This window comes from Mobula hypostoma, chromosome X1 (assembly GCF_963921235.1).
Source record: "Mobula hypostoma chromosome X1, sMobHyp1.1, whole genome shotgun sequence".
Taxonomy (NCBI): Eukaryota; Metazoa; Chordata; class Chondrichthyes; order Myliobatiformes; family Myliobatidae; genus Mobula; species Mobula hypostoma.
Window position 1 is genome coordinate 28,872,901 of NC_086128.1, and position 26,377 is coordinate 28,899,277.

Here is a 26,377-nt window from a genome sequence, read left to right on the forward strand (position 1 = left end):
AGCAAAGTCTTGCTTTTCCCATGAAGCGTTCCACAAGCCCAGGTTATCCCAAAGCGCGTTACTGCCAGTGATGTACCGTTCAGCAGATGTACACATCAAGATCCCAAATGGAGCGTAAATGACCAGACCGCCCATTTCAGTGGTGTTGGCTGAGGGATAGCTATTGGCCTCAGGGACAGGAGGACAAAATGGGCTCCGGTAACCCAGATGGTGCACTGGAAAAGTGAATTTCAGCATTACAGCAGTGAGGATGATTCACTTTCTACATTTCTTCCCCCTCCCCTTTTTAAAGAAGGAACTGGCACAGGGGAAGCTGCATGCAGTCCCTCAAGCAGCAAGCTGGACTTGCCTCCCTCACCCCAGATAAACCGGAAGAAGCACCGGAGGAAGAAGAGCATGAGCAAGGCTGACGGCACGGTGGGCCTAGCAGAAGGTGAGCTCGGCAGCATGTGGCAGGTCATCTGTTTCTGCCTCGCTGCTCCTTTGGTGCAGAAGTATTTTACCCATTTCTGTGGGTGTCAGTAAGGTGGCGGGGGGAGTGTGGCTGCTGCTCACTATAAACCCTAAACCCAATGCAAACTGCCTTCTGTCTCAGTGAAATGCTAATGCTAAAGAACTCTGTGGGGTGGGGGTATGGAGGGAAAGCTGTCATGGTGTCACACAGCTTGACAACAAGGTGCCAGAGGGCCAATTAGGACAATGAAATTCCAGCCTCCAGCAGCTTTGAGCCTCATTGAAAGCACAGTAGAAGAGCATTTGCCTCTCGCTGCTCCCAGTCCAACCTTGTCTGTGATCCCGTGCTGGCTTATTGCAAGAGCATTCTGTTGAACTGTATTCCCATCAAATATTTCCCTTTTGTAGGTTCCTGTTGACTTGGCATCCCGTTCAGGCAGCAGATTTCAGATCATAAACCACTGTCTGAAAAGGAATCCCAGTAAAGACCATTTAATTACGTTGCTTTTGTGCTGACTTATTTCTACATAAGCATCCTTTGGGCTGCAGCCTTAATGGAATGTACTGTAAACCATCCCAATATTTCCCATAGTTGAGGATTAATATGTACACTGTTCAATTGAGACCTTTTCAAATGGCTCTAGGGCAGTGATCCCCAACCTCTTGGCCGTGGACTGATACATCGCCGCGAAGAATGCAGTGGTGCAGCAGTAGTTGGAACGCACCCAGCACTTCTTTAAGAAAAGAAGCCGAAATAAACGAGCTGATTAATTAGGTGCCGCCCGGCACGTAAACGTCAGCCCAGATCAGAGGCGACGTAATCGGCAATCGGCTCTGATCTGATCCGACATTTACATGCTGGGCAGCACCTAATTAATCAGCTTGTTTATTCCGGCTTTTTCTCTTAAAGATGTGCTGGGTGCGTTCCGACTACCGCTGTACCACTGCATTCTTCGCGGCAATGTATCGGTCCGCGGCCAAGAGGTTGGGGATCACTGCCCTAGAGCTTGCATTGACCAGCGAAGTTGGTCTGTAATAATCACTATTCCTTCCAATGTTTGGCCTCATGAGGGTATAAAACTTCATGCTTCTACAGTGACCCAGAGTGTGTGAAGGAAATGTAAGCTTAACTTCATTCTCACTGTATGCATCACATAGTTCATTGAGTTCACGTTTCATGACTGACACATTACCCTGTCATGCTAATTCAAATTCCAATCTCCCAATTTGAATTCAAAACACCAGAACATGCCCTGTTAATTGACCTATGCAGGGACTTGTTTAAGTCTTAAAGTGACAAGCATCTCCATTTTGGTTGAATACATGCACTTTCATTGAACATTTAAACCAAGTATCCTGAACTCTGTCCACTCAACAACAATCAATTGGTCTATCTTCCTCATACCTCTTCCCACCCTGTCTCCTGTAAAAATGCTATTCCCTCTTCTTAGTTCTTTCATCTCTGCTGCATCTGTTCCCAGGATGTGGCTTTCCTTTCCACGACATCAGAGATGTCCTCTTTCTTCAAAGAACAGGGTTTCCCTTCCTGCACCATTGATGCTGCACTCACCCCCATTTCCCAGACATTCACACTCACCCAATCTCCCTGCCACCTTAACAGGGATAGAGTTCCTCTTGTCCTCACCTACCACCCCATGAATCTCTGCATCCAACACATAATTCTCCAGAACATCCACCATCCTCAATGTAATCCTAACATCAAACAGATCTTTACCTCCCCCTCCCACTCTCTACTTTCCCCAGGGATTGCTCCCACCATGATTTCCTTGTCCATTTACCCTCCCCTCCGGGCTCATATCCCTGCAAGTGACAGAAATGCTACACCTGTTCATTCACCTCCATTCAGGGTCCCAAACAGTCCTTCCAATTGACGCAATACTTCACCCACGAATCTCTTGGAGTAATTCTATCTGATGCTCCCGATGTGACCTCCTCTACATTGGTGAGACCCGATATAAGTTGGGGAACCACTTCATCAAGTACCTCCACTCCATATGCCAAAAGTGGAATTTCCCAGTGGCCAGCTACTTTAATTCCAATTCCTATTCCCATTCTGACATGACAGTCTATGGCCTCCTCTTCTGCCATGATGAGGCTGCCCTCAGGGTGGAGGAGCAACACTTAGTATTCTGTCTAGGTAGTCTCCAACTTGATGGCATGAACATCAAATTCTTCCAGTAATTTTCCTTCTTTTCCCCCACCTCCTTCCCTCTGCTTCTATTCCCCACAGCCTTACCTCTTCTCCTCACTTGCCTATTACCTCTCTCTGGCACTTCTCCTTCTTCCCTTTCTCCCATGGTCTACTCTCCTCTCCTATCAGATTCCTCCTTCTCCAGCCCTTTACAATTCCCACCCACCTGGTTTCATGTATCACCTTCTAGCCTGTCCTCCTTCCCCTCTCCCAACCTTTTTATTCTGGCATCTGCCCCTTTCCTTTCCAGTCCTGAAGAAGGGTCTCAACCCAAAACATCGACTGTTTATTCATTTCCATAGATGCTGCCTGACCTGCTGAGTTCCTCCAGCATTTTGTGTGTGTTACTCTGGATTTCCAGCATCTGCAGCATCTCTTGTGTTAAAAATTAATGGGTAATTGGTTTATTATTAGACTTATTTACTTCCCTTAAAGTGACCAGACAGAATAATAAAAACACCTGTCCTTATTAAGCAGCACCTTATTCAAGTTACTTGATTAGTGTCAAAGGGGTTCTAATATCGTTGTATGAATTATTACACTAAATGTCCAAATTCATGTGAGATCTAAATTCAGGTCCAGATAAGCTTAAGACAGACAAAAGTCTAAAATCATATTAAATGATAAATGACTTCCAGGATGTGTGATTAACATTAATTTATCTATAATTCTTATTTAAACAATCTTTCTTCTCACAGCAATTAGATTTTGTGATTTTCTTTTAGAGTTACAGCTTGGAATAGGCCCTGCAACACATAAAAAGAAGTTTATCTGAAGAAGTTTAAATCTTCCCTTCTTTTGTGTGTATTGCTTGGATTTCCAGCACCTGCAGTTTTTCTCTTGTTTGTGATTGGAATTGGCCCCTTTGGCTCTTCAAGCTGCGTCACCAGCAACCCCTGATTTAACCTTCACCTAATCACCAGACAATTTATAATGACCAATTAACCTACTAACCAGTACATCTTTGGACTGTGGGAGGAAACCAGAGCACCCAGAGGAAACCCACGTATTCCGCAGGGAGGACGTACAAATTCCTCACTGAGGACTCCGGTTTGAACTCCAAATTCCTACACCCCGAGCTGTTATCGTGTCTCACTAACACTATGCTTCCATGGCATCCATTATTAGAATAAATACATAGGCAGCAGAATTCATCATTGTGTATTAAGTTGTCCATTACCATGAATAAGGTCATATTGAAGATCTGTTAGTAAGCAAGTTGATCTTCAACATCCACTGGTATTCATCAGTAATACAACTGGTGAGGTAATACAGCTATAAAGGGGCACATACATATGTGCATTTTGGTGGCAGAACTGTGCACATTTACGAAGTATAGAAATATTATAGAACAATTTCAGGATGTATATTGTCTACATTTCTCTGACATTAAATGTACCTTGGAAGCCTTTGAAACTTTTGAAATATTATAGAATAATTAAGTATTATAGAGTCATGGAAAAGTAGAGCACAGAAACAGGTCCTTCAGCTCATTTAGTCCATGCTGAAACCGTTTAAACTGCCTACTCCCATCAACCTGCATGGGGACCATGGCCCTCCATACCCCAACTTCGCTTGCACTACTTGTACTGGCAGTTCATTCCACACTCTCATGACCCCCTGAGTGAAGAAGTTTCCCCACATGTTCCCCTTAAACTTCTAACCTTGCACCCTTAACCCATGACCTCTGGTTGTAGTCCCACCCATTGTAAGTGGAAAGCCTGCTTGCATTTACCCTATCTATACCCCTCATAATTTTATATACCTCTATCAAATCTCCCCCAATCTTCTACAATAAAGCCCAAACCTATTCAATCTTTCCTTATAACTTTCATTATAATCTTTCCTGGCAACATCCTTGTAAATTTTCTCAGCACTCTTTCCTGTAAGTAGGTGACCAAAACTGCACACAATGCTCCAAATTAGGCCTCACCAACATCTTAAAAAACTTCAACATAACATCCTACCTCCTGTACTCAATACTTTGATTTATGAAGGCCAATGTGCCAAAAGCTTTCTTTATGACCCTATCTGCCTGTGACACCACTTTTAATAAATTATGGACCTGTATTCCCAGATCCCTTTGTTCTACCACACTCCTCAGTGCCCAACGGTCCACTGTATGAGACCTCCTCTGGTTGGTCCTACCAAAGTGTAATAGCTAGCACTTGTTTGCATTAAATTCCATCTGCCATTTTTCAGCCTACTTTTCCAGCTGATGCAGATCCCTCTGCAAACTGTCATAGCCTTCCTCGCTGTCCACTACACCCCCAATCTTGGTGTCCTCTGCAAATTTTCTGATCTCATTAACCACATTATCATCCAGATCATTAATATAGATGACAAACGACAAAGGATCCTGCATCGATCCCTGTGGCACACCACTAGTCACTGACCTCCAGTCAGAGAGGAAACCATCTACCACTTTTCAGGCTCCTGATGTTCTCCCCATGTTCCCCTTTCATACTGTGAGAATCCCACATGTCTCCTTTCATAGGTCTCTGGAGGATTTGGTTCGTAATCTTTGGTTCAGCAGTGCTATTATGGTTAAGAAGTTCCTGAAAGTGCTCTCTCCATCACTCATTGATATCCTTCCAACCCTTTAGCAAGTTCTTCCAATCCTTTGAGTGCAGGGGGTTTAATCCAAAGTAACTTTGACCATAGACTGCTTTGGTGACACTGAAGAATCTCCTGTCACCAGGGTCTGTCAGTCTCTGCATTTCCAGGGCTTTCTCAGTCCACCAAGAATTCTTTAGCTGCCTCACCCTGCGATTGACATTTGCCTTGGCTCTGGAATAAGCTTCTCCTTTGGCCTTGCTGCCAGTGTCATTCTGCTGGGAACAAAGTTCTTCCCTTTTCTTGGAGAGAAGTTGTCTATCCTCATGTCACTATCATCAAACCAGTACTGCTGTTTTCCTGACTTGTACCCAAGGATCTTTTTGTGGGTGTCGAGGACGGTGGATCTAAGCGGATCCCAGTGTTCTTTGATATTCTCTGGACATTCCTTTTGAAGGTTTTCCCCAAACGAGGCCTGAAGGTGCTGTTGGGTAGCAGTGTCAAGTAGGATCTCAACTTTTAGTCTTGGCCTGGTCTGCTTCTTATGAGCTCTCCTCCTTTTCATGAGTCTTATGGACATGGTGGAGCGGATCAGGCAATGATCTGTCCAGCATTCATCTGTGCCAATCATGTCTCTTGTGATATTCACATCACAGCAGTCCCTAGTTCAGACAATGGCATAGTCAATGAGATGTCATTTTTCCTGTAACTGGCGTGCTGTGAAGATCATATCAGTGGTACCTCTGGATGGACAGAAACCACACTGATTTGGGGAGTGCATCTTCATATAGTGGAAGGAGTCAGTTGACAAGGTTGGAGGTGCTTCCAAGATGCCTTGAATTTGTTTTTCTGACAAAGAGAGTGTTTGTGATGATAAGATTGTGTTCAGCACATATAGTGTGAAGTAAACAAAGTCACACACAAGAGTTCTCCATTGAGGGAATCCACCCTAACATCCCGGATTAAGTCCCACGACGATCAGCAAGTGGTGAAGGGGGCAGGATTGTTAGGTCTGGAAGCCTATAGTCATGAGCTGGCACATTGGGTGGTGGGTGTTTGATTAGTTGCTGGGCTCTTGGACTGAGACAGAAGGAGCACTTCAGCATCTGCACCCACAAATGAGCAGCCCTGTTTAGGATCCACTGACTGTACAGTAACAACTTTTCCTGAACCTGGTGGTGTGGGATCTGAGGCTTCAGGACCTCCTGCCTGATGGTAGTAGCAAGATGAGAGCATGGCCTGGATGGTGGGGTCCTTGATGATGGATGCTGCTTTCTGTAGCAGCGCCCCATGTAAATATACTCATTGGTGAGGAGGGCTTTGCCTGTGATGGACTGGGCTGTATCCACCACTTTCTGTAGACTTTTCTGTTCCTGGGCATTGGTGCTTCCGTATCTGGCCGTGATATTTAGAGTTAAAGTTTTTGGTGACATGCCGAATCTATGCAAACTTCTAAGAAAGTAGAGATGCAGTTGTGCCTTCTTTATAATGTCACTTAGTGCTGGTCCTACATTCTCCCCTATAATTCTGTGCAGTTTGTGAGAGGAAAGTTGTGGTTCTAGAGATCAGTCCTTGATGCAAATCCAATCTGTCAGTCAGCATCAGTGGAAGAAAGGTTAGTGTTCGGTTAAACATGATAAGTAGTAAATGTTTGTTGCTTCACAAAAGTGCCAGGCATTGGTTGTCTGTAACTAGAGAGAGAGAGAGTCTAACCGCATACCATCAGTAGCATTACCAAATCCCCCTGTTATCAACATCCTGTGATTCAACTGGACACCCCCCCACACACACACACAGAAATACCATGGCTGCAAGAACAGGTCAAAAAGTGGGTATTCTGTGGTGAGTGACTCACTTCCTGACTCCCCACAGCCTTTCCACCGTCAACAAGACACATCTCAGGAAAGTGATAGAATACTCTCCACTTTCCCAGATAATTGCATCCCAAACAACTCCAAATAAGTTCCACACCACCCAGGGCAAAGCAGCCTACTTGACTGGCATCCCAGCCACTACCCTAAACACTCATTCCTATCATCACTGGCATACAGAGGCTGCTGTGTGTCTCACCTGCAAAAATGCAGTCCAGTTACTTGCCCAAGTGACTCCAACAGCATCTCCCAAACTCATGACCACTCACCAAAGAAGGACCAGGGCTTCAGGCACAGGGCAACACCACCACTTGCGGGCTCCTCTCCGAGACAACACTAACCGCTCATGGAAGTATATCACAGTTCCTTACTGGGTCTGAATCCTGGGCCTCCCTCCCTGTTGGTATTCCTTCACCAAAGAACTGGGTGGCACAGTAGTGTGGTATTCTTACATGCCAGTGACCCAGGTTCAATTTCCGCCACTGTCTGTAAGGAGTTTGCACACTCTCCCTGTGACTGAGTTAGTTTCCTCCAGGTGCTCCAGTTTCCTCCCACGTTCCAAAGACATACGGGTTAATAGGTTAATTGGTCACATGGGTGTGGGCAGTGCAGGCTTCTTAAGCTGGAAGGGCCTGTTACAGTGCTGTATCTCTGAATACAATAAAAATAAAGTTAGTGAATGAAGAAGTATATTCAGCTTAGCCAATAAGTGTTGGTTGGTGGGCACGGTTGGGGACAAGACTTCTGTGGATTGGGTTGACTGTTTACTGGGATAGCAGAAGGTGGAGGCACAAGTGATTCTTCAGGCGCTGGAAACCTCAAGCAACACACAAAAAATGCTGGAAGAACTCAGCAGGTCAGGCAGCATCTATGGAGGTTTCATTTTTCATCGAAGATGCTGCCTGACCTGCTGAATTCCTCCAGTATTTTCTCTGTGTTGCCCCAATTGGTGGAGGCTCTTTATTTTCACCTGCTATTCGAACGTTCCCTCCCTACCTATCTGAGCAGCAAGTGTAACTCGATACAGGTTGCCTCAAACAACTAGGTTCACTGCCTGTGCTGTCACGCCCAACAAATTGTCTGAGTGAGGTCTTCCTCTGTCCATCCTTCAGTTGAGACGATGTCAGGTCTGTCTGTTGAGATCAATATCTTAACTCATTCCTTTCTCCCCTTTCCCAGTCAGTCATTGAATAAAGTGGGAAATTGCAATGTAAAAGTTCCTGTGCTTCCTGAAGCTGGTTACCAGGATCCCAGGATCCCACCCTCTGTAAAGAATCACTCTCAGTAAAGAACCCTGCAGCTTCACAGAACTAACAGTTCCACAAATGTTCCATTTGAATTACACCATGTTCCTCTAATTGAGATAAGAAAGACTAAACTTGGAGGACGTTGTCATTTAATTAGCCATTAATTAGATCAGCAAAGTTATTCAGAGGAGCATTTTAATCTTCGAGCTGTCAAGTAGCAATTAATTGTAAGGAAAATTCAAGAGGAGGCTTTTCAACCCTTCAAGCCTGTTTCCCCCATTCAATATCAAGGGTGACCTATGCCAAAATTTCACATACTGCCAGTGCCACATGTTAGAATGTGTATCGATCTCAGATCTGAAATTAACATTTTACCCGACATTGATGACTGTTTGCAAGCTTCCTGCACCTTAATTCTTACCAAGATTAGGAATAAAGTTACTGAAACTTTACTTTAAAAATAAAACTTAGTACTTGATGAACAAGAAAAGTGTATGTGAGTGTGTGTATGAGAGAGAGAGAGAGAGAGAGAAACAGAAACAGACATACAATCATCTTGTACCATGGCTATCATGAGATGAGATATGATAACTATAGTAAAAAATGGTCAGCTGAGATTATGTTGTGATGAAAGACCTTCAACAGTTAATTACTGCTCTTAGTGAAGACGAACCACTTGAGACCTGGTTTTTACCATCTAAGTGACTTAATAAAACTGAATTAGTATCAAGAAATTGGCAGGGCATGGGAGCCCAGTGGCTATAGATCTGGACTAATGATTTAAATCCCTATATGTCATCTGGGGAGCTTAAATGCAGTTAATTAAGTTTTTGGTTTTGGTTTCAGTTTATTTTTGTCACATGTAGCAAGATACAGTGAAAAGCTTGTCTTCAATACTGTTCATACAGGTCAAATCATTAGACAATGCATCGAGGTAGAATAAAGTAAAACAATAACAATACAGAATAAAGTGTAACAGTTATCAAAAAAGTGCAGTGCAGGTAAATGATAAAGTGCAAGATCATAACAAGGTAGATTGTGAGGTCAAGAGTCCATCTTATTGTACTAGGGAACTGTTCAATAGTCTTATAACAGCGAGGTAGAATCTGTCCTTGAGCCTGGTGGTATGTGCTTGCAGGCTTTTGTATCTTTTGCCCGATGGGAGAGGGGAAAAGAGAGAATGTCTGGGGTGGGTAAATCTGGAATTAAAAAGGTAACATGAAACTGCTAGATTGTTGCAAAACCTATCTGGCTAACTATAGTGAAGGAACTCTGGCAGCCTTTTGTGACTTATATATGAATTTAATCTGCAGCTAAAATGGCCATGTGCGTCAGTCAGTTTAAGGACAATAAGGAATGGGCTGTAAATGCTGCACTCATATCTTCAACTTCAAGTTTATTGTCATCTGACTGTAGTTATCATACAACCAAACAAAACAACATTCCTCCAGACCATGGTGCCGCCACAAAGGTATATCACACATAGCACATAAAACAAAATATTGCCACAAATAAGGTAATCAAATACATATAATTAAAATGCATGTAGTGCATAGTGAAGGTAAACAGTAAATAGCTCCCTGTCCTAGTGATGAGACCTTATGAGTGGCAGGGTATTCATTGGTCTCACAGCCGGAGGGAAGAAGCTGTTACCCAGTCTGGAAGTCCTAGTCCTGATGCTCCTGTACCTGCTTCCTGACAGTAGTGGGTCAAGGAAATTGTGGAATAGGTGGTAGGGATCCTCAATAATGCTTTGTCCCCTTTGTATGCAGCTCTCCTGGTAAATGTCACAAATAGAGAGAGAGAGAGACCCGGTGATCCTCTCGGCGGTTTATACTATCCTCTGTAGGTCTTGTGGGTTTTGTATAACATCAAATGCATGTTTTTGAGTGGTTAAATGGCACTGTTTCTTTCATGCCCAATTTGAGATAGACTGTATCGTCACTCCCAGGCCCTCTCCCTTCGGGCAGCTGTTTCCTTTTGCAGTTGTTGATGTACTCTGCAGTAATCTTCTCTCCAATGTCTTTCTCCAATTGTTTCTGCCTCTTGCTTTGCTGGATTCTGGGTGCAGCCAAACGCAGGGTGTGGAAATTAAAGCGTTTTGGTAGTTTAAGAAATATATACAGAGCAGGTAACGTATTCTGAATTGTATCCAGTGGCTAGCGCCATTGTTGGTTGTTGTGTGTGTTCTGTCTGCGGTATATCTGTGTTCAATTGTTTGTCTTGTCTCCTCACATTACAGTTGTCCTTTTGCATCCATGAATGTTAAATCCTTACTCACAGCCCTCTCTGGGCTGTGATTCCCATGTATTTTTTGTTCTTGTGGTTTGGGAAAGCACGTGGAAAGGTGGGGAGGAGAAGGGGCAAACAGGAGTTCAGTGTATATTTGTTTGATAACGGGAAGGAGATTTGTGTTACTGTTCATCTGTGGGCTGTATATAAGAAGAACACTGGCCAACTATTGTGCTGATTTGAAAGAAGTCTTTCCCTTCATCAAACTGCAAGTTAATTGTGGCTGGATAATTGGCTCTTGTGAAAGACTCCAGATGCTAGATCCAGTGAAAATATGTCACAAGGAGAGGATTTTCTCTGGTTGTCAGGGAAATTGCAAGTGAATTATGTTTCTAAAATCATTCTGAAAGAATGTGCAACTTGTGGAGCAGATTTCCAACCCATCACCCCACCCCTAAATGGTGTGGGTCGAGTTCCATTGATTCTGGCCCAACTCTGCCACCTTTGCCTGGGGCCCCAGTTAGCACCCTCCACCCCTCCACTTTGGACAGATTCCTTCTCAGCATTCTGCTCCAACCACATGACGTACAACAGTGGCTGTGTGTTGTGATCTGCACTTCTAAAATTCGGTTCTATTGAGATAAAAATAAATTCCCAGTGAAGACCTGCCCATTTACAAGGCCACTTTCCATCCGGGTGGGACTTTGGCTGTTTCCTTCCTCTCCTAGGGCTGGACATTGAGGGATCTCTGCTGGCATGCAGGAACCAGGGATCAGTCTTGGCTTAGTCCTGGTTTGTCCAGCTGGGTATACTGATAGTATGTGACAGGATCTTTTTAAATGGATTGATTGGATTAATTTTCAACCTGATGGGAGTTTTTCTTCTCATTGATCAATGTGTAACCATAACTATTGTATTTTGTGTGACTGATTTATCTGCACCACATGAATACAGGGTTGCGTTAGTAAATACCTTCATGCACAGCACAATGAGCCCTCCCAATATACCTCACACCTGGTAGCAGCATCAGACTTTCACATCAGTGCTGGGTTTTCCTATTTCCTTCTGATTTATTCTATCACAGAGCAAGAGGAGAACATTGAGTTCACCATCGTCTCCAGCACAGGCCAGATGTGGTACTTTGAAGCTGCGAATTTCGAAGAGAGGGATGCCTGGGTACAAGCCATTGAGAGTCAAATCCTGGCCAGCCTGCAGTCCTGCGAAAGTAGCAAGAACAAGGTAACTCAGTCAGCAAAGACCTGGACGCTGGACGCTGTCACTTCATAAGGGCAACACAAACAAAATGCTGGTCAGGCAAGCATCTATGGAGGAGAGTAAAGTTGACGTTTCAAGCTGAGACCCTTAATCAGGACTGGAAAGGGAAGGGGAAGAAGCCGGGATAAGAAGGTGTGAGAGATGAAGGAATACAAGCTGCCAGGTGATAGGTGTAACCAGGTGAGGGGAAAGGTGGGTGGGTGGAGAAGGGCTTGAAGTAAGAAGCTGGGAGGTAGAGTGCTAAAGAAGCAGGAATCTGATTGGAAACTATGGAAAGAAGGGGAGGAGGGCATGTGAGGAGAAGAGAAGGGGTGAGGGGGTAACCAGAATGGGGAATGGATAAAGAGAGAATTGGGGAGGGGGGAGAAATTACCAGAGGTTAGTTAAATCAATGTTCATGCAGTCAGGTTGGAGGCTACCCAGACAGAATATGAGATGTTGCTCCTCCATCCTGAGTTTGGCCTCATCTCGGCAGCAGAGGACGTTGGAATGGGAAGTAGGATTGAAATGGGAGCCCACAAGGGAATCCTGCCTTTTGCATCAAATGGAGAGGAGGTGTGTGGAAAAGTAGTTCCCCGATCTACGTCAGGTACCGGATATAGTAGATGAACCCGACAGACTCATAAGTGAAGTGTTGCTTCATCTGGAAGGACTTTTTGGGGCGTTGAATGGCGGTGAAGTGGTAGGTGTAGCATTTGTTCTGCTTGCAGGAATAAATGGCAGGAAGGAGATCAGAGGGGAGGGATGAGTGGACAAGGGAATCACATAAGGAGCGATCCCCGCAGAAAGTGGAGAACGGTGGAGGGAAAGATGTGTTTAGTGGTAATATCACATTGTAGGTGGCGGAAGATGTAGAGAATGACGTGCTGGATACGGAGGCTCATAAGGTGGTAAGTAAGGACAAGGGGAACCCCATCCCTGTTATGATAGCAGAGGATAGTGTGAGTGTGGATGTGCAGGAAATAGAGGAGATTCAGTGAGGACACGATGGTAGAATGACGCCTGGAATGACCCCCAGTGCTGCTTTTTAAAATGCTGCAAATAAGTTGCATTTGTTTCATTCCTCTTGTTAATATTTTCCAGAATTGATGTTGAGCAGCGCTGACAGGTGGCAGTGTCAGGGCAAGCACCTTGGATGTTTATTTTAATATCAGCCAACCCCAAGCCACATTGTTCCACTGGGCAGAACAGCACAAAGGCTGGAAAACTAAAACAGAATCTTGGAAATACACAGCAGATCAGCAACATCTGTGGTAGCAAACAAAAAAAGATTAGGATCAATGACTTTCCTGATTCTGGCGAAATGTCATTAAAATGAAATGTTAGATCTGTTTCTCCTTCCTCTCTTACTGCAGAGCATTTTCAGGAACCTATGCTTTTCTTTGAAACTTGTTTTACAGTTCAGGGTAGTCTAAGGTTGAATAAAAGAAAAATTTACTCATTTAGGTTTGACTCTGCCCAGTGGTTCAACTGGGTAACAAACTCCACCTGGAGTCCAGGAGAGACCAAGCTGACATGGTAGCATAGTGGTTAGTGGAATGTGATTACAGTGCCAGCGAACCAGGTTGAATTCCGCCACTGTCTGTAAGGAGTTTGTATGTTCACCCCGTGGCCGTCTGGGTTTCCTCCCACGTTCCAAAGATGTACGAGTTTGTAGGTTAATTGGTCACATGGGCATAATTGGGTGTCATGGGCTTGTTGGACTGGAAGGGCCTGTTACTGTGCTGTATCTCTAAATAAAATGTATAAAACAAAAAGAGATATGCCTGATGAAGAATGGCAGCATAGGGGCAAAGTTTCTAAACCCAGAGCCTGCACTGCTGATGCAGTGACAAGAGTTCAAATCCTACCACGGCAGTTGTGGATATACCTGTAAAATAAGCAGAAAACTACCACCTGGTTCACTAATATATTCAAGTAAGGAAATTTTCCATCCTTGCCCAGTCTAGTCAATACGTGACCCTGGACTCTGGGGCTCTGAAATGTAGGATGGAGAATAAATGCTGACCTTGCTGGTAGCATTCACATCCCAGGAATGAAAGATGGAACATTTTTGGTATAAACTGGTTTGAATTCTGGGAGCTTGGCTTGGAACTCTGTGTATTGCGAGAGAGCAGTGCTTTTCATTACTGTCTTTGTGTGTCCATTGAGCTCACTAAATGCAAAACCTTTGTACTTCAGGCTCGGATGGACAGCCGGAGTGAAGCTGTCGCCATTCAGGCGATAAGGAATGCGAAAGGCAACTCGTTCTGTGTTGACTGCAATGCTGCAAGTAAGGACCTATAAATTTTTCAAGACCTTAAAACAGATCGTCATCCTCCAATTATATGTGTCACTTCCTTCAAGGTTGTGAAGTCCATTTGAACCAGGCATGCTGTTATACTCCCTACTAATTGGGTCATAACTTGCACGCTCAGGGCACCTCGCTCCTGTTTCAGCCAGTCTTCAGAGCCCAAAATTAACGGACCATTAAGTTGCCACATGGACCCAGTGCCTGCACTGACTGACCAAAGTCCAACCCACTGCTAAATTAACATGCTTTGCATCCCATTTGCTCCTGAAACTGAGTGAACCCCAAACCCATTTCCATCCTAATATACCTCAGACTAGACAGTATGTCTCATGAGGATAGGTTGAGTGAGCTAGGGCTTTTCACTTTGGAGCGAAGGAGGATGAGAGGTGACTTGATAGAGATGTACAAAATGATAAGAGGAATTGAGTGGACAGCCAGAGACTTTTCCCCAGGGTGGAAATTGATAATATGAGGGGCAGAATTTTAAGGCGATTGGAGGAAAATATAGGGGGGTATGTCAGAGGTAAGTTTTTCACACAGAGAGTGGTGGTACACATGAATGACGGAAAAATGGAGGGCTATGTAGAAGGGAAGGGTTAGATTGATCTGTAGGTTAGAAGTCGGCACAACCGAAGGGCCTGCACTGTGTTTTAGTGTTCTATGTTCTATGTTCTAAATCTGCTGCAAAATATAAACTGCTGGAAGAACTCAGTTGGTCATGTACCATCTCAACTCCAAACATTGACCGTCCCTTCTTCTCCCCAGAGACGCTGCTCAACCCGCTGAACTCCTTCAGCATTTTTTTTTGCTCCAGGTTTCAGCATCTGCAGTGTCATATGGCTCCATTTAAATCTGCTGTAGTTTTTTTGCTGGCTTGTGGGAGCACTGAGTTTATGTTTATGGTGCTTATGTAAAACAGTGTATTTATTTCAACAACTTTAGCACCAAGAGATTCTTCAGATGCTGGAAATCATAAACAACACGCACAAAATGCTGGAGGAACTCAGCAAGTCAGGCAGCCACTGTGCAGGGGAATAACCATTGACATTTTGGGCCGAGACCCTTCATCAGAACTTACCCACCTCTGGAGACAGACTATACTGATATGTTTTATAAACCTACTGACTCTCACAGTTATCTATTGATTATACTTCTTCCCACCCCATTGCTTGTAAAAAAATGCTATTCCCTTCTCTTAGTTCCTCTGTCTCTGCCGCATATGTTCTTTCCACTCTAGAATATCTGAGATGCCCTCTTTTATTTAAAGAACAGCGCTTCCCTTCCACCACCATAGATGCTGCCCTCACCCGCGTCCCCTCCACTCCTGCGCATCTGCCCTCACCTCAGCCTCCTGCTGTTGTAACAGGGGTGGGGTTCCCCTCATAAAAAGTCCTGATGAAGAGTCTTGGCCTGAAACAGCAACTATTTATTTCTCTCTGTTCTGCTGCCTGACTTACTGAGATCCTCCAGCATTTTGTGTGGGTTGTTTCTTTCAGCATTTTTAAAAAAATTTCTGGACAACCAATCAGGAAGATTTTCATCATTTTAGATTGGACAACAGACTGGAAATTGTGCCCGCTTAGCAAACCAGTAGAAACAAAGGTGTCTTCTGTTACTTCTATGTCCCTGTACCTTGACGCCTCCACAGGCTGTGCACCAGTGGTGACAGGCCAAATCAGGGCAACTATCGGGCCTTCTGTTCTTGTCCACCAAAACACTCCAACCCCACTCCTCTCTGTATCAGCCTGTGATCTGAGCCACTTGTAGGGGAAGGATGGGCCACCACTCTGGTGTCACATTTTGCACTGTCTCTTTCCCGTTGCCCAGGCATTTGGAGATTTCCATTATTTTATTTCATCTGTGTTTGCTTAAACAATCAATTGAGCTGAGACATTTCTTTTTCACTTTTCTAGATCCCACCTGGGCAAGTCTAAACTTAGGGGCACTCATCTGTATTGAGTGCTCTGGAATTCATCGCAAACTTGGGACCCACCTCTCACGAGTCCGGTCCCTGGACCTCGACGACTGGCCTTTGGAGCTAACCCTCGTGTTGACGTCCATCGGGAACGAGATGGCAAACAGTATGTGGGAGAAGAATACTCAGGGGCGCAGCAAGCCCACCCCTGAATCTACACGGCAAGTGACTGCTTGGCACTGACCTTTGCTGTGGGCACAGAGAGAGGGATCGTACCTTTGAAAGAACGCTGCTACTTGTAGTGGGAGTTCTGTGATGAGTGCATATGTGTGTATATGTACGTGTTTGTGTGAGTATGTGTGAGTATGTGTGTGCGTGCATTTGAGGTTTTGTATGTGTGTATGTGTGCACTCGAGGTTCCAGGTATGTAAGTGTGTGAGTGTGTGCTTGTGTGCGTGTATTTATGACTGTGTATTTGAGTGCATGTGTGTCAGTACATGTGTACATGAGTGTTGAATATCTTGTGAATGCACACATGTGCATAGTATGCATATGTGTGTGTGGGGGGGGGAGGGTGGGAGAGGAACTTCTTAATGCAGTGAATTTAGACCTCCCTACTTATGAAAGGGTATACTGACTTAGAGGCAAGAGACTGCTGCCTACTATGGGTTCAGGGTAAAACACCCTGAATCCTTCCCTTCATCCACCATAATTCTGAGTTTGTGAGTGTGGAAATACAGTCACCATCACAGTCCCATTCAGAGCAAGTGCTTCCAGTGTTGAACAAAACAGTTTTTTAGCTGCCATTTTGTCATAAATATCCAGCTCTCATTGTGACCTGCCTTTCATTTTCTCTCTGCTACCTCTCCCACTTCACCCACATTTCTGCTACAGGGAAGAAAGAGAAAATTGGATCAGAGCAAAGTATGAGCAGAAGCTCTTTGTTGCACCCTTGAAATATCATGATGTTCCCATTGGAAAGCAGCTGTTCCGAGCTGTCATGGAGAAGGACCTTCAAAACATCCTACTGTTACTTGCACACGCCAAGAAAGAGCACATCAACGAATATATTGATGACAAGGACAAGCGGACAGCTCTGCACCTCGCCTGTGAGCTCAAGGATGTGGTGATCACACAGCTCCTGGTCTGGGTAGGTTTCTTTTCCCAGTGGATCAGGAGTCACATATTTATTCGTCCCAGAGTCCTAAACCTAAGCCAAGGGCGTAAGTCATATAAGTGTCTTCTAGTACCCTCACTTTGAGGATCACATCACTGTATTTTTGATAGAGATGTACAAGATGATAAGAGGCAGAGACAGAGTGGGCAGCCAGCACCTTTTTCCCAGGATGGAAATGGCTAATGTGGAGTTGCATAATGTTAAGGTAATTGGATGAAAGTATAGAGGATATGTCAGAGGTAGGACCCAAATTGTGTTTCTCCTATTGCGTTCAGTTCTGGTCATCTCATTATTGGAAGGATGTGGAAGCTCAGAGAGGGTGCAGAGGAGATGCTGCCTGGATTCAAAAGTATGTCTTATGAGGTTAGTTTGAGTGAGTTTGGGCTTTTCTCTTTGGGATGAAGGAGGATGAGAGGTGACTTGACAGGTGTATAAGATGATAAAATGCATGGATAGAGTGGACAGGCAGAGACTTTTTCCTTAATGGCTACTATGAGAGAGTAGAATTTTAAGGTGTTTTGAGGAAAGTATGAGGGGATGTCAGATGTAGCTTTTTTTTTGACATAGAGAGCGGAAAGTGTGTGGAATGTGCTGCCAGGAGTGGAGGCAGAGGCAGATACATTAGGGACATTTAAGAAACTCTTAGGCACATAAAGGAAAGATAAATGGAGGGCTGTGTGGGAGGGGAGGATTTATAATGATCTTGAAATAGGTTAAAAGGTTGCTATAACATTGTGGGCTGAGGGATCTGTACATGTACTACTGTATGATTTCCTTAAGGGACAATCTTGCCTTACAAACCTGTTGGAATTCTTTGAGGAGATTACAAGTAGAATAGATAAAGGGGATGCAGTGGATGTTATATATTTGGACTTTCAGAAGGCCTTTGACAAGGTGCCACACATGAAGCTGCTTACCAAGTTAAGAGCCCATGGTATTACAGCAAAGTTACTGGCATGGTTAGAGCATCGGCTGATTGGCAGGAGGCAGCAAGTAGGGATAAAAGGATCCTTTTCTGGTTGGCTGCCAGTGACTAGTGGTGTTCCACAGGGGTCGGTGTCAATGACTTAGATGATGGAATTGGCAAGTTTGCAGATGATATGAAGATAGGTGGAAGGGCGGATGGTGTTGAGAAAACAGGGAGGCTGCAGAAAGACTTAGACAGATTAAGAGAATGTGCAAAGAAGTGGCAGATAGAGCACAGTGTCGGCAAATATATGGTCATGCATTTTGGTAGAAAGAATAAAGGCATAGACTATTTTCTAAATGGGGACAAAATTCAAAAATCTAAGGTGTAAAGGGACTTGGGTGACCTCATGCAGGATTCCCTGAAGGTTAATTTGCAGATTGAGTCTGTGGTGAGGAAGGCAAATGCAATATTAGCATTCATTTCAATAGGTCTAGAATACAAGAGCAGGGATGTGATGTTAAGGCTTTATAAGGCATTGGTGAGGCCTCACCTTGAGTATTATGAACAGTTTTGGGCTCTTCATCTTAGAAAAGATGTGCTGGCATTGGAGAGGGTTCAGAGGAGGATCACAAGGATGATTCTGGGAATGAAAGGGTTATCAAACGAGGAATGTTTGATAGCTCTGGGTCTGTACTTGCTGAAATTTAGAAGGATGAGGGGGATCTCATTGAAACCTTTGGAATGTTAAAAGGCCTAGACAGAGTAGATGTAGAAAGGATGTTTCCCATGGTGGGGGAATCTATGATAAGAGGGCACAGCCTCAGGAAAGAGGGGCATCCATTTAAAACAGATATGGAGAAATTTTTTTCGTCTGAGGGTGGTGAATTTGTGGAATTTATTATAACAAGCAGCTATGGAGGCCAGGTTGTTGGGTGTATTTAAGGCAGAGCTTGATAGGTTCTTGTTTGGACATGGCATCAAAGGTTACGGGGAAAAGGCTGGGGAGTGGAGTTGAGGAGGGGAAAAATAAGATCTGCCATGATTGAATGGCAGAGCAGACTTGATGGGCCAAATGGCCGAATTCTGCTCCTATGTCTTTTGGTCTTACGTATCAAGTTAGATGCTCCCCTCCCCTGCCTTCTTATTCTGGCTTCTTCCCCCTTCCTTTCCAGTTCTTTGAAGGGCCTTGGTCCAAAATGTTGACTGTTTATTCCCCTCCATAGATGCTGTGTGGTTTGCTGAGTTCCTCCAGCATTTTGTGTGTATTAATCTACTGGACTGCTTTCATCTCTTTTCTGAAGGGGTTTAGCTCTCAATAATCACTATTTTGAGTGCTCCCCTCCTGATCAAGGAAGAGATGCTTCCACCTAACGAAACAGATTAATCATGAACAGGAGAAAGTCTGTAGATGTTGGAAATCCAAATCAACACACATCTCCATGGCCTTCTGTCTCTTTCACCAATCAACTTCCCAGGTTTTTATTTCATCCCTTCCCCTCCCAATTTCACCTATCACCTTTTGTTTCTCTCTCCCCTTCCCCCACCTTTTAAATCTACTCCTCAGCTTTTCTCTCCAGTTCCTCCAGTATTTTGAGAGTCAGTGGATGTTGTGTACTTGGATTTTCAGAAGGCCTTTGACAAGGTGCCACACATAAGGCTGCTAAACAAGATAGGGGCCCATGATATTACAGGAAAGATACTAGCATGGATAAAAGATTGGCTCACTAACAGGAGGCAAAGAGTGGAAATAAAGTGGACCATATCTAATTGGTTGCTGGTGACTAGTGGTGGGTGCTGGAGGGGTCGTTGTTGGGACCACTTCTTTTCACTGTCAGTGATTTGGGTGAAAGAATTGTCGGCTTTGTGGCCACGTTTGTGGACCATACGAAGATAGGTGAAGGGGCAGGCAGTGTTGGAGGAAGCAGAGTATCTGCAGAAGGACTTAGACACATTGGGAGAATGGGCAAAGAAGTGGCAGATGGAATATAATGTAGGGAATTGCATGGTGATGTACTTTGGTAGAAGGAATAAAGCTGTGGACTATTTTGTAAGTGGGGAGAAAATTGAAAAATCTGAGGTGTAAAGGAACTTGGGAGTCCTTGTGCAGAATTCCCTAAAGGTTAACTTGCAGGTTGAGTCGATGATGAGGAGAGTAAATGCAGTGTTAAAGAGGACTAAAATACAAAAGCAAGGGACTAAAATACAATACTGAAGCTTTATTCGGCATTGGTCAGACCGTACATGGAGAATTATGAGCAGATTTGGGCCCCTTATCCAAGAAAGGATATGTTAGCATTGGAGAGAGTCCAGAGGAGGTTTACAAGAATGATCTCAAGAATGGAAGGGTTAATACTTGAGCAATGTTTGATGACTCTGGATCTGTACTCACTGGAGTTTGGAAGAATGAGGGAAAATTTTCTGGAATTGCACAGTTGCTGTAAACTAGCGGAGCAATGGCTGAACAGTGGCTCACTATGGGTGGGATGGTTGGTACCGGCAAAGTCACACCATTTCCGATGCACATGCCGACTTTGTACCTCATCACATTCAAGGCTCAGGACAGCGGTGCAGCTAGTAGAATGTCTACTTTGCAGCCCCAAAGATCCAAGTTCAATCCTGCCCTCAGGTGCCTTTTGTGTGGAGCCTTCATGTTCTTCGTGTGAGTGCGTGGTTTCTTCTGAATTCTCCTGCTTCCTTCACATCCCTTAAGGTGTACGAGTGGTTCTGTGAGTTGCTGCTGTAAATTGGCACTAGTGTAGCTGATTTGATGGGAATATGGAGAGAAGAAAACAGATTAGGTTATGATTAGTGTTTGACATTTAATGGTCAACACAGATTCAGTGGGTTGAAGGGCCTGTTTACCTGCTGTAACCCTCTGACTCTTAATTTGGATTCCTAGCAGAGGGAATAAAAGAACATATAAAAGAGTACACTTGGAGCTCAGTCACGCGAAAGTAATAACTTTGATTAATTATTTATGAACAAATTATTTTGTATATCTCTTTGGCTGGCTGCACATCACAGAAAGAGACAAAGGCTTCATATGGTAAATTTCTTGAAAACCAGACAGCTGTTGCCATGCAACCAAATGCAGTGTCTATTTGGATGTAACACAAGCAAGCTGTAAAGAGACTGACAACACTCTAATCTGCGACTGGTGCTTTTAATGGAGCGAGAAATGCTCAGAATGAGAGTGAGCTCCCTGCTCTTCTCTATGGGATGTATATATGTATGTATATTCTCTATACAATCATTCATTTCTTGCCCTCTGTAACTAGCTGAAAGCATCTTGTTTGAAGGTCCCTTGGCAATAGCAGCCCTTCCACAGTCCAGTAGGGAAATAGTCATAATGTAATAACTTGATAAGAAGTCAGATTAGATCTGCCATATGCTGTGTGGCCCTGCTTGCAGCAGCCTACACTGTCCACTTTAGCCTGGCCCAGCCTGACAGTGGATGGTAGGCTTTTAGTTTTATGAGTTTCCTTCACAGTTTAATATTCTTCCCCACTCCTGCATTACCACTGGAATGAACTGCTTTGAGATTGTAATTATAAATGTCTCCCATTCCGTGAACTACAGAGTGAGTTGCTCAGTTCTCTTTGCTAGATTGAAGTGTATGAACCTCAGATTACTTCTGATTGAACTGGAACTTGAGAGCACTTTCAAATGCCAGTGCTTTATTGGGCGCTCAGCAAGACGTTTTCTGTGAGCAATACTCTGCTCCTCCAGCCACACTAACATTGTGGAATCAATTTCCCTAATGATTCAAATGTATAGAGCTCCTCAGATGAAGATGTAATCCATTATTTTTATTTAAACTTGCTGCAACTTTTTAAAACCCCTGCCTCTACTGAATCAATTCCCATCCTCTTCTCCCACTGACCGTAAAAGCCCCCACGTAGAAGCTTACAGCAAAAAAGGAGACAATTTGACTCATTGGATCTGTACTAGGTCTTTGTGCAGGCTCTTCAGTAAGTCACATTCCTTACAGCATACAGCATCCTGCCTTTCCCCTTTTGTTCTTCCCCTTCCAGTGTTTTCATGTTTTTTTCCTTCCAAACGCTGCTGGAGTCACAAAGTCATACTGCGCAGGAATTGTCTGTCGGCCCATCATGTCAATTCTGACCATCGTACTTACCCACCCTCATTTGGTGTGTAGCCTTGTGTACCTTGGCGATCTAAGTACTTGAGCAATTACCCATGATAGTCTCTTCCTCTACCATATCTTATATGCCTATTTCAGATTCCAACCACCCTCTGTATGGTTACAAAAGCTCTCAGATCCCCTCTAAATCTCCTGTCCCTTACCTTTTACCTCATGTCTTAGACACCACACCAAGACTACGACTATCTCCCTCCATCAGCTGTCGCATTCAGAGAAAGCTCTCTTCCTTATCCCAGCAAGGTGCAAGCTCTCTGCCTCTGTTGCCAGTGATCAGCAGCTGGCTTCAGTGCTGTTCATGTCAGATACCAGGCCCTGCCTGCATGCTGTCTTGGAGGCTGTGTCCCAACACATTCAGTGCCTCAGTACCTTGTGCATCATCCATGTCCCCCAACAACGGCCCAAGGATAAGAGTGTGTAATGTGGTTGGCTGCACCCTGCCTCCTGGCACAGGTTTACCTTCCTGTTGATGGAGAATGTTGCAGGAACTGACATCTTGTGTAATGAGGAAAGGTTAATTTGAGGGAAAGGGGGAATGTTTAATATTATTATTATTATTATTATTATTGGTTTATTATTGTTACAACCAAAGTACAGTGAAAAATTGTTTTGCATGCAGTCCATACAAATCATTTTATTACAACAGTGCATCAAGGTAGTACAAGGGAAAAGCAATAACAGAATACAAAATATAGTAGTTACAGAGAAATTGCAGTACAGGCAGACAATAAGGTGCAGGGCCATAAGTAGGTAGATTGTGAGGTCAAGGGTCCATCTTATACTAGGGGACCAGTGAATAGTCTCATAACAGTGGGATAGAAGATGTCCTTGAGCCAAGTGGAGTGGTACATGCTTTCATACTTTTGTATCTTCTGTGCAATAGAAGGGCTGAGAAGAGAGAATGTCCAGTGTGGGTGGGGCTTTGATTCTACTTGCTGCTTTACTGGGGTAGTGGGAAATGTAGACAGAGTCCATAAAGGGGAGGCTGGTTTTTATGATGTGCTGAGCTGTGTCCACAACTCTCTACAGATTTTGCAGTCATGGGCAGAGCAGTTGTCATACAAAGCTGTGATCCATCAGGACAGGATATTTTCTATGGTGCATTGCTAAAATTTGGTGAAGGTCAAAGGGGACATGCCAAATTTCTTCAGCTTTCTGAGGAAGTAAAGGTGCTGATGAACTTCCTTGGGCATGGCGTCTTCTTGGTTGGACTGGGGCAGAACTGGATGTTCCTTCCTAGGAACCTGAAACTCTCAACCCTGTCCACCTCAGCAGCACCCTTGATTTCTTTCTTTCTACAGAAGGCCCCAAAATAACGCCTCTTCCTATAGATGCTGCTTGGCCTGCTGCGTTCACCAGCAACTTTGATGTGTGTTGCTTGAATTTCCAGCATCTGCAGAATTCCTGTTGTTTGCGTTTAATAACACACTTATATTGGTTTTGTCTGCTTTGCAGTATGGCATTGACGTGAAGGCCAGAGACGTGAATGGAAACACAGCCCTGTACCATGCCTGGCGGGCAGGCAGCCAGGAGTGTATGGATGTCCTGTTACAACACGGCTGTCCCAGTGATGGCTGCAGCACAACGCCCAGCATCAGCAGGAAAGGTCTTGGTGCCAGTTTCGGAAGAACTGACTCCAGGTTTCCACATTAAAAAGAAGCCTTGAAGCACTCCTTTCCACACCTTGACATTCCTAAAGGGCAACCTCAAGACTTTTCCCAAACCCTCCAAACCCCGCCCCCCACCAACCCCCCCCCCCCCCGGCATTTTATTGCAAGATTTAGTGATCGGGAGGCGCACTTTATGGAAGCCCAATGTTGATTTTACAACAAATAACAATACCATTTGTCTCAATATCTTATGACTGAGCGATTGAAACTGCTGTTCTTCAGTGCAAGAGCTGTTCGATGTTTTAAGGCTTATTTCCTGAACTCTCCTTGGCAGGCCATACCAAAAGGTAACACAAGTGTCCCAATTTGCAGAGCAGCTTTGGGAGCAAAGAATTGATAACTCCTTCAAAAAAAAAATTGGAAATTGTTTACACAAATCAAAACCCATGATGTGCTGGAGCCTTGCAGCAGCAGTAAGTTACAGAGGCCAGTTTTCAGCTCCAAATCTTTTATACTTAACATAATGAAGAAGTTGTTGGTTTTATTTTCTGACTGTTTCAATGGTGGTCCTACAAGTACCAAATGTTCCCTTGCTGGGTTTTTTTTTTCAGATGTGCAATTGTATTTAAATTTGTAAAGGAAATTTGTGTGTAATATTGGATATTACAGTATTTAGTGAAATGTGAAAAGTACAGAACCTTATTTCGTATTGTTTTTTGAAGTACGATAGTTAAATATCAGTCTACTGGGGGATAGGAAAAGCAGTGTCGACATTGTCCATTTGAAGGGTTCCAAGAACAGATTTTAGGCACAGAGGTACTGTAAATAGTATCCTGTGACCTTGTAGAAATAGACTGTGTTGTGCTTAGCAATTCAAGGGAGTATTTGAAGCTGGTTATTTTGTCTCAGTACAATGTGTTGCTGGCCAACCCAGAAAGAAAGAGGGCTGCACTGACATAGAGTGGCAACACGGAAATGTGTGCAGTTCAAACTGGCCTTGTGATCTCAACAGACGGGGCAGCATCTGACATGAAGGCAGTCAAGGGCTAAAGTAACAAGGGGAGCAAGTCAATAAGCATTTTCTTTTCTATTAGGCTGTCCCAAACTCCAGACACATGAGCAGAAACATCTAGGCTAACCTTCCACGCTGTGAGACGCTGACTTCTGGATGCTACATTAAACCAAGGTCCTATGTGCATGTAAACAATCCCACAGCAATGTTTTTAAGATCGGGGAGATTCCACCCCACCCCTCCCATTCCGCACATAGTGTCCTACCCAATGTCTGTCCCTAAATAACATAAGATAAACATTTTTAATAACAATACTGCTAATGTGAGCTTGCTGCGCACAATTGACTGCCTTGTTTCTTGTGTCGCAAGTGTCTGCAAATGAAATATTTTATTGGATGCTTTGGGACATCCTGAGGTTGTAAAGGGCACTGTAAGAAAAGCAGTATTCTCTCCTCGCTGGCATTTGGAGAGCATTAATGCATACAGTCATGATACATGGGTCTGATATACTTTGTTTGCCCACAAGGAAATTAAAAAGCAGGATTTGTTACCAGGCTGCCCAATGATGACAGAGTGACATTGGGAGGTAACTTAGACCATATATTATGGGTTGGCTAGTCTAATGAGAGTAGAATTGGGGAGAGAAAATGAAGGATTTAAATTTGTATGATGTACTACAAATTGAGCTAAATGTGCTATGCTTGGTTTTACAGAAATTCTCCCTTCAGTCCTAATAGATTAGGTATGACTAGGATGTGGTAACTCTAATCCTCTGGTAGAGTGACAGGAAATGCTTTAATGTGAGGACAAGTCTAATCTATCATTTGTAGGTTTTAATTTTCATCTGGAAGTCTGAGTGAAAAGCCAGGACTGGAACAACGTGGGATGGGAGACAGTTACAAGGTAAAAAGTTTAGGTGAGACCAGACTTGGGCAGTCAAATTCTGGATTGTTGGAGGAAGTACAAAAGCTGCTGCACGCTCAGTTTACAATGGCACCTACAAATGCCGCTGTTTAAGGTCTCATTGCATCCACCATATTTTTCATATCTCAACCCCATGAATGGATTCTTGTAGCTTTTGCATTAGCACATGATTTTTATTTTATGTCCCATCAATAAACCAGAGTCTCAAATGTATCTGGAGCACCAGAGAAACAATAAGTGGGCAGAAAAAGCAGGCCATGGTTTCCCTCAGCTCATGTAGTGCTTACCCCTGAGCAGGAGGGTTGTGACACAGACTCCTCACCCTACCCACCCCCTGACTTACATCTTCACGCTGTACTATCAGAGGTATTCTCGTTCAGATAGGACTTCAAAATGAGCACAAACACGAGAAAAGCTGCAGATGCTGGAAATCCAGAGCAACACACACAAAATGCTGGAGGAACTCAGCAGGCCAGGCAGCATCTACGGAAAAGAGTGTAGTCGACTGTTTTCCATAGATGCTGCCTT

At 44.0% G+C, this 26,377-nt stretch overlaps 1 protein-coding gene across 5 annotated transcripts in view; it reads left to right on the forward strand.

Annotated features, from left to right (window-relative positions):
* LOC134340160 (arf-GAP with GTPase, ANK repeat and PH domain-containing protein 1-like) overlaps positions 1-26,278 on the forward strand; it is a 185,663-nt gene extending 159,385 nt beyond the window's left edge. For 2 of the 5 annotated variants that reach the window (XM_063037073.1, XM_063037069.1), the window contains exons 13-19: positions 293-433; positions 10,411-10,470; positions 11,656-11,810; positions 14,028-14,118; positions 16,053-16,275; positions 16,949-17,204; positions 23,759-26,278. In XM_063037073.1, coding sequence (XP_062893143.1) covers positions 293-433; positions 10,411-10,470; positions 11,656-11,810; positions 14,028-14,118; positions 16,053-16,275; positions 16,949-17,204; positions 23,759-23,956 — 1,124 coding nt within the window. In that variant the 3' untranslated portion in view covers positions 23,957-26,278. The remainder of the gene's footprint in view (positions 1-292; positions 434-10,410; positions 10,471-11,655; positions 11,811-14,027; positions 14,119-16,052; positions 16,276-16,948; positions 17,205-23,758) is intronic. The other 3 variants (XM_063037074.1, XM_063037072.1, XM_063037071.1) reach the window with 2 other exon arrangements.
* Positions 26,279-26,377: the final 99 nt, after the last annotated feature.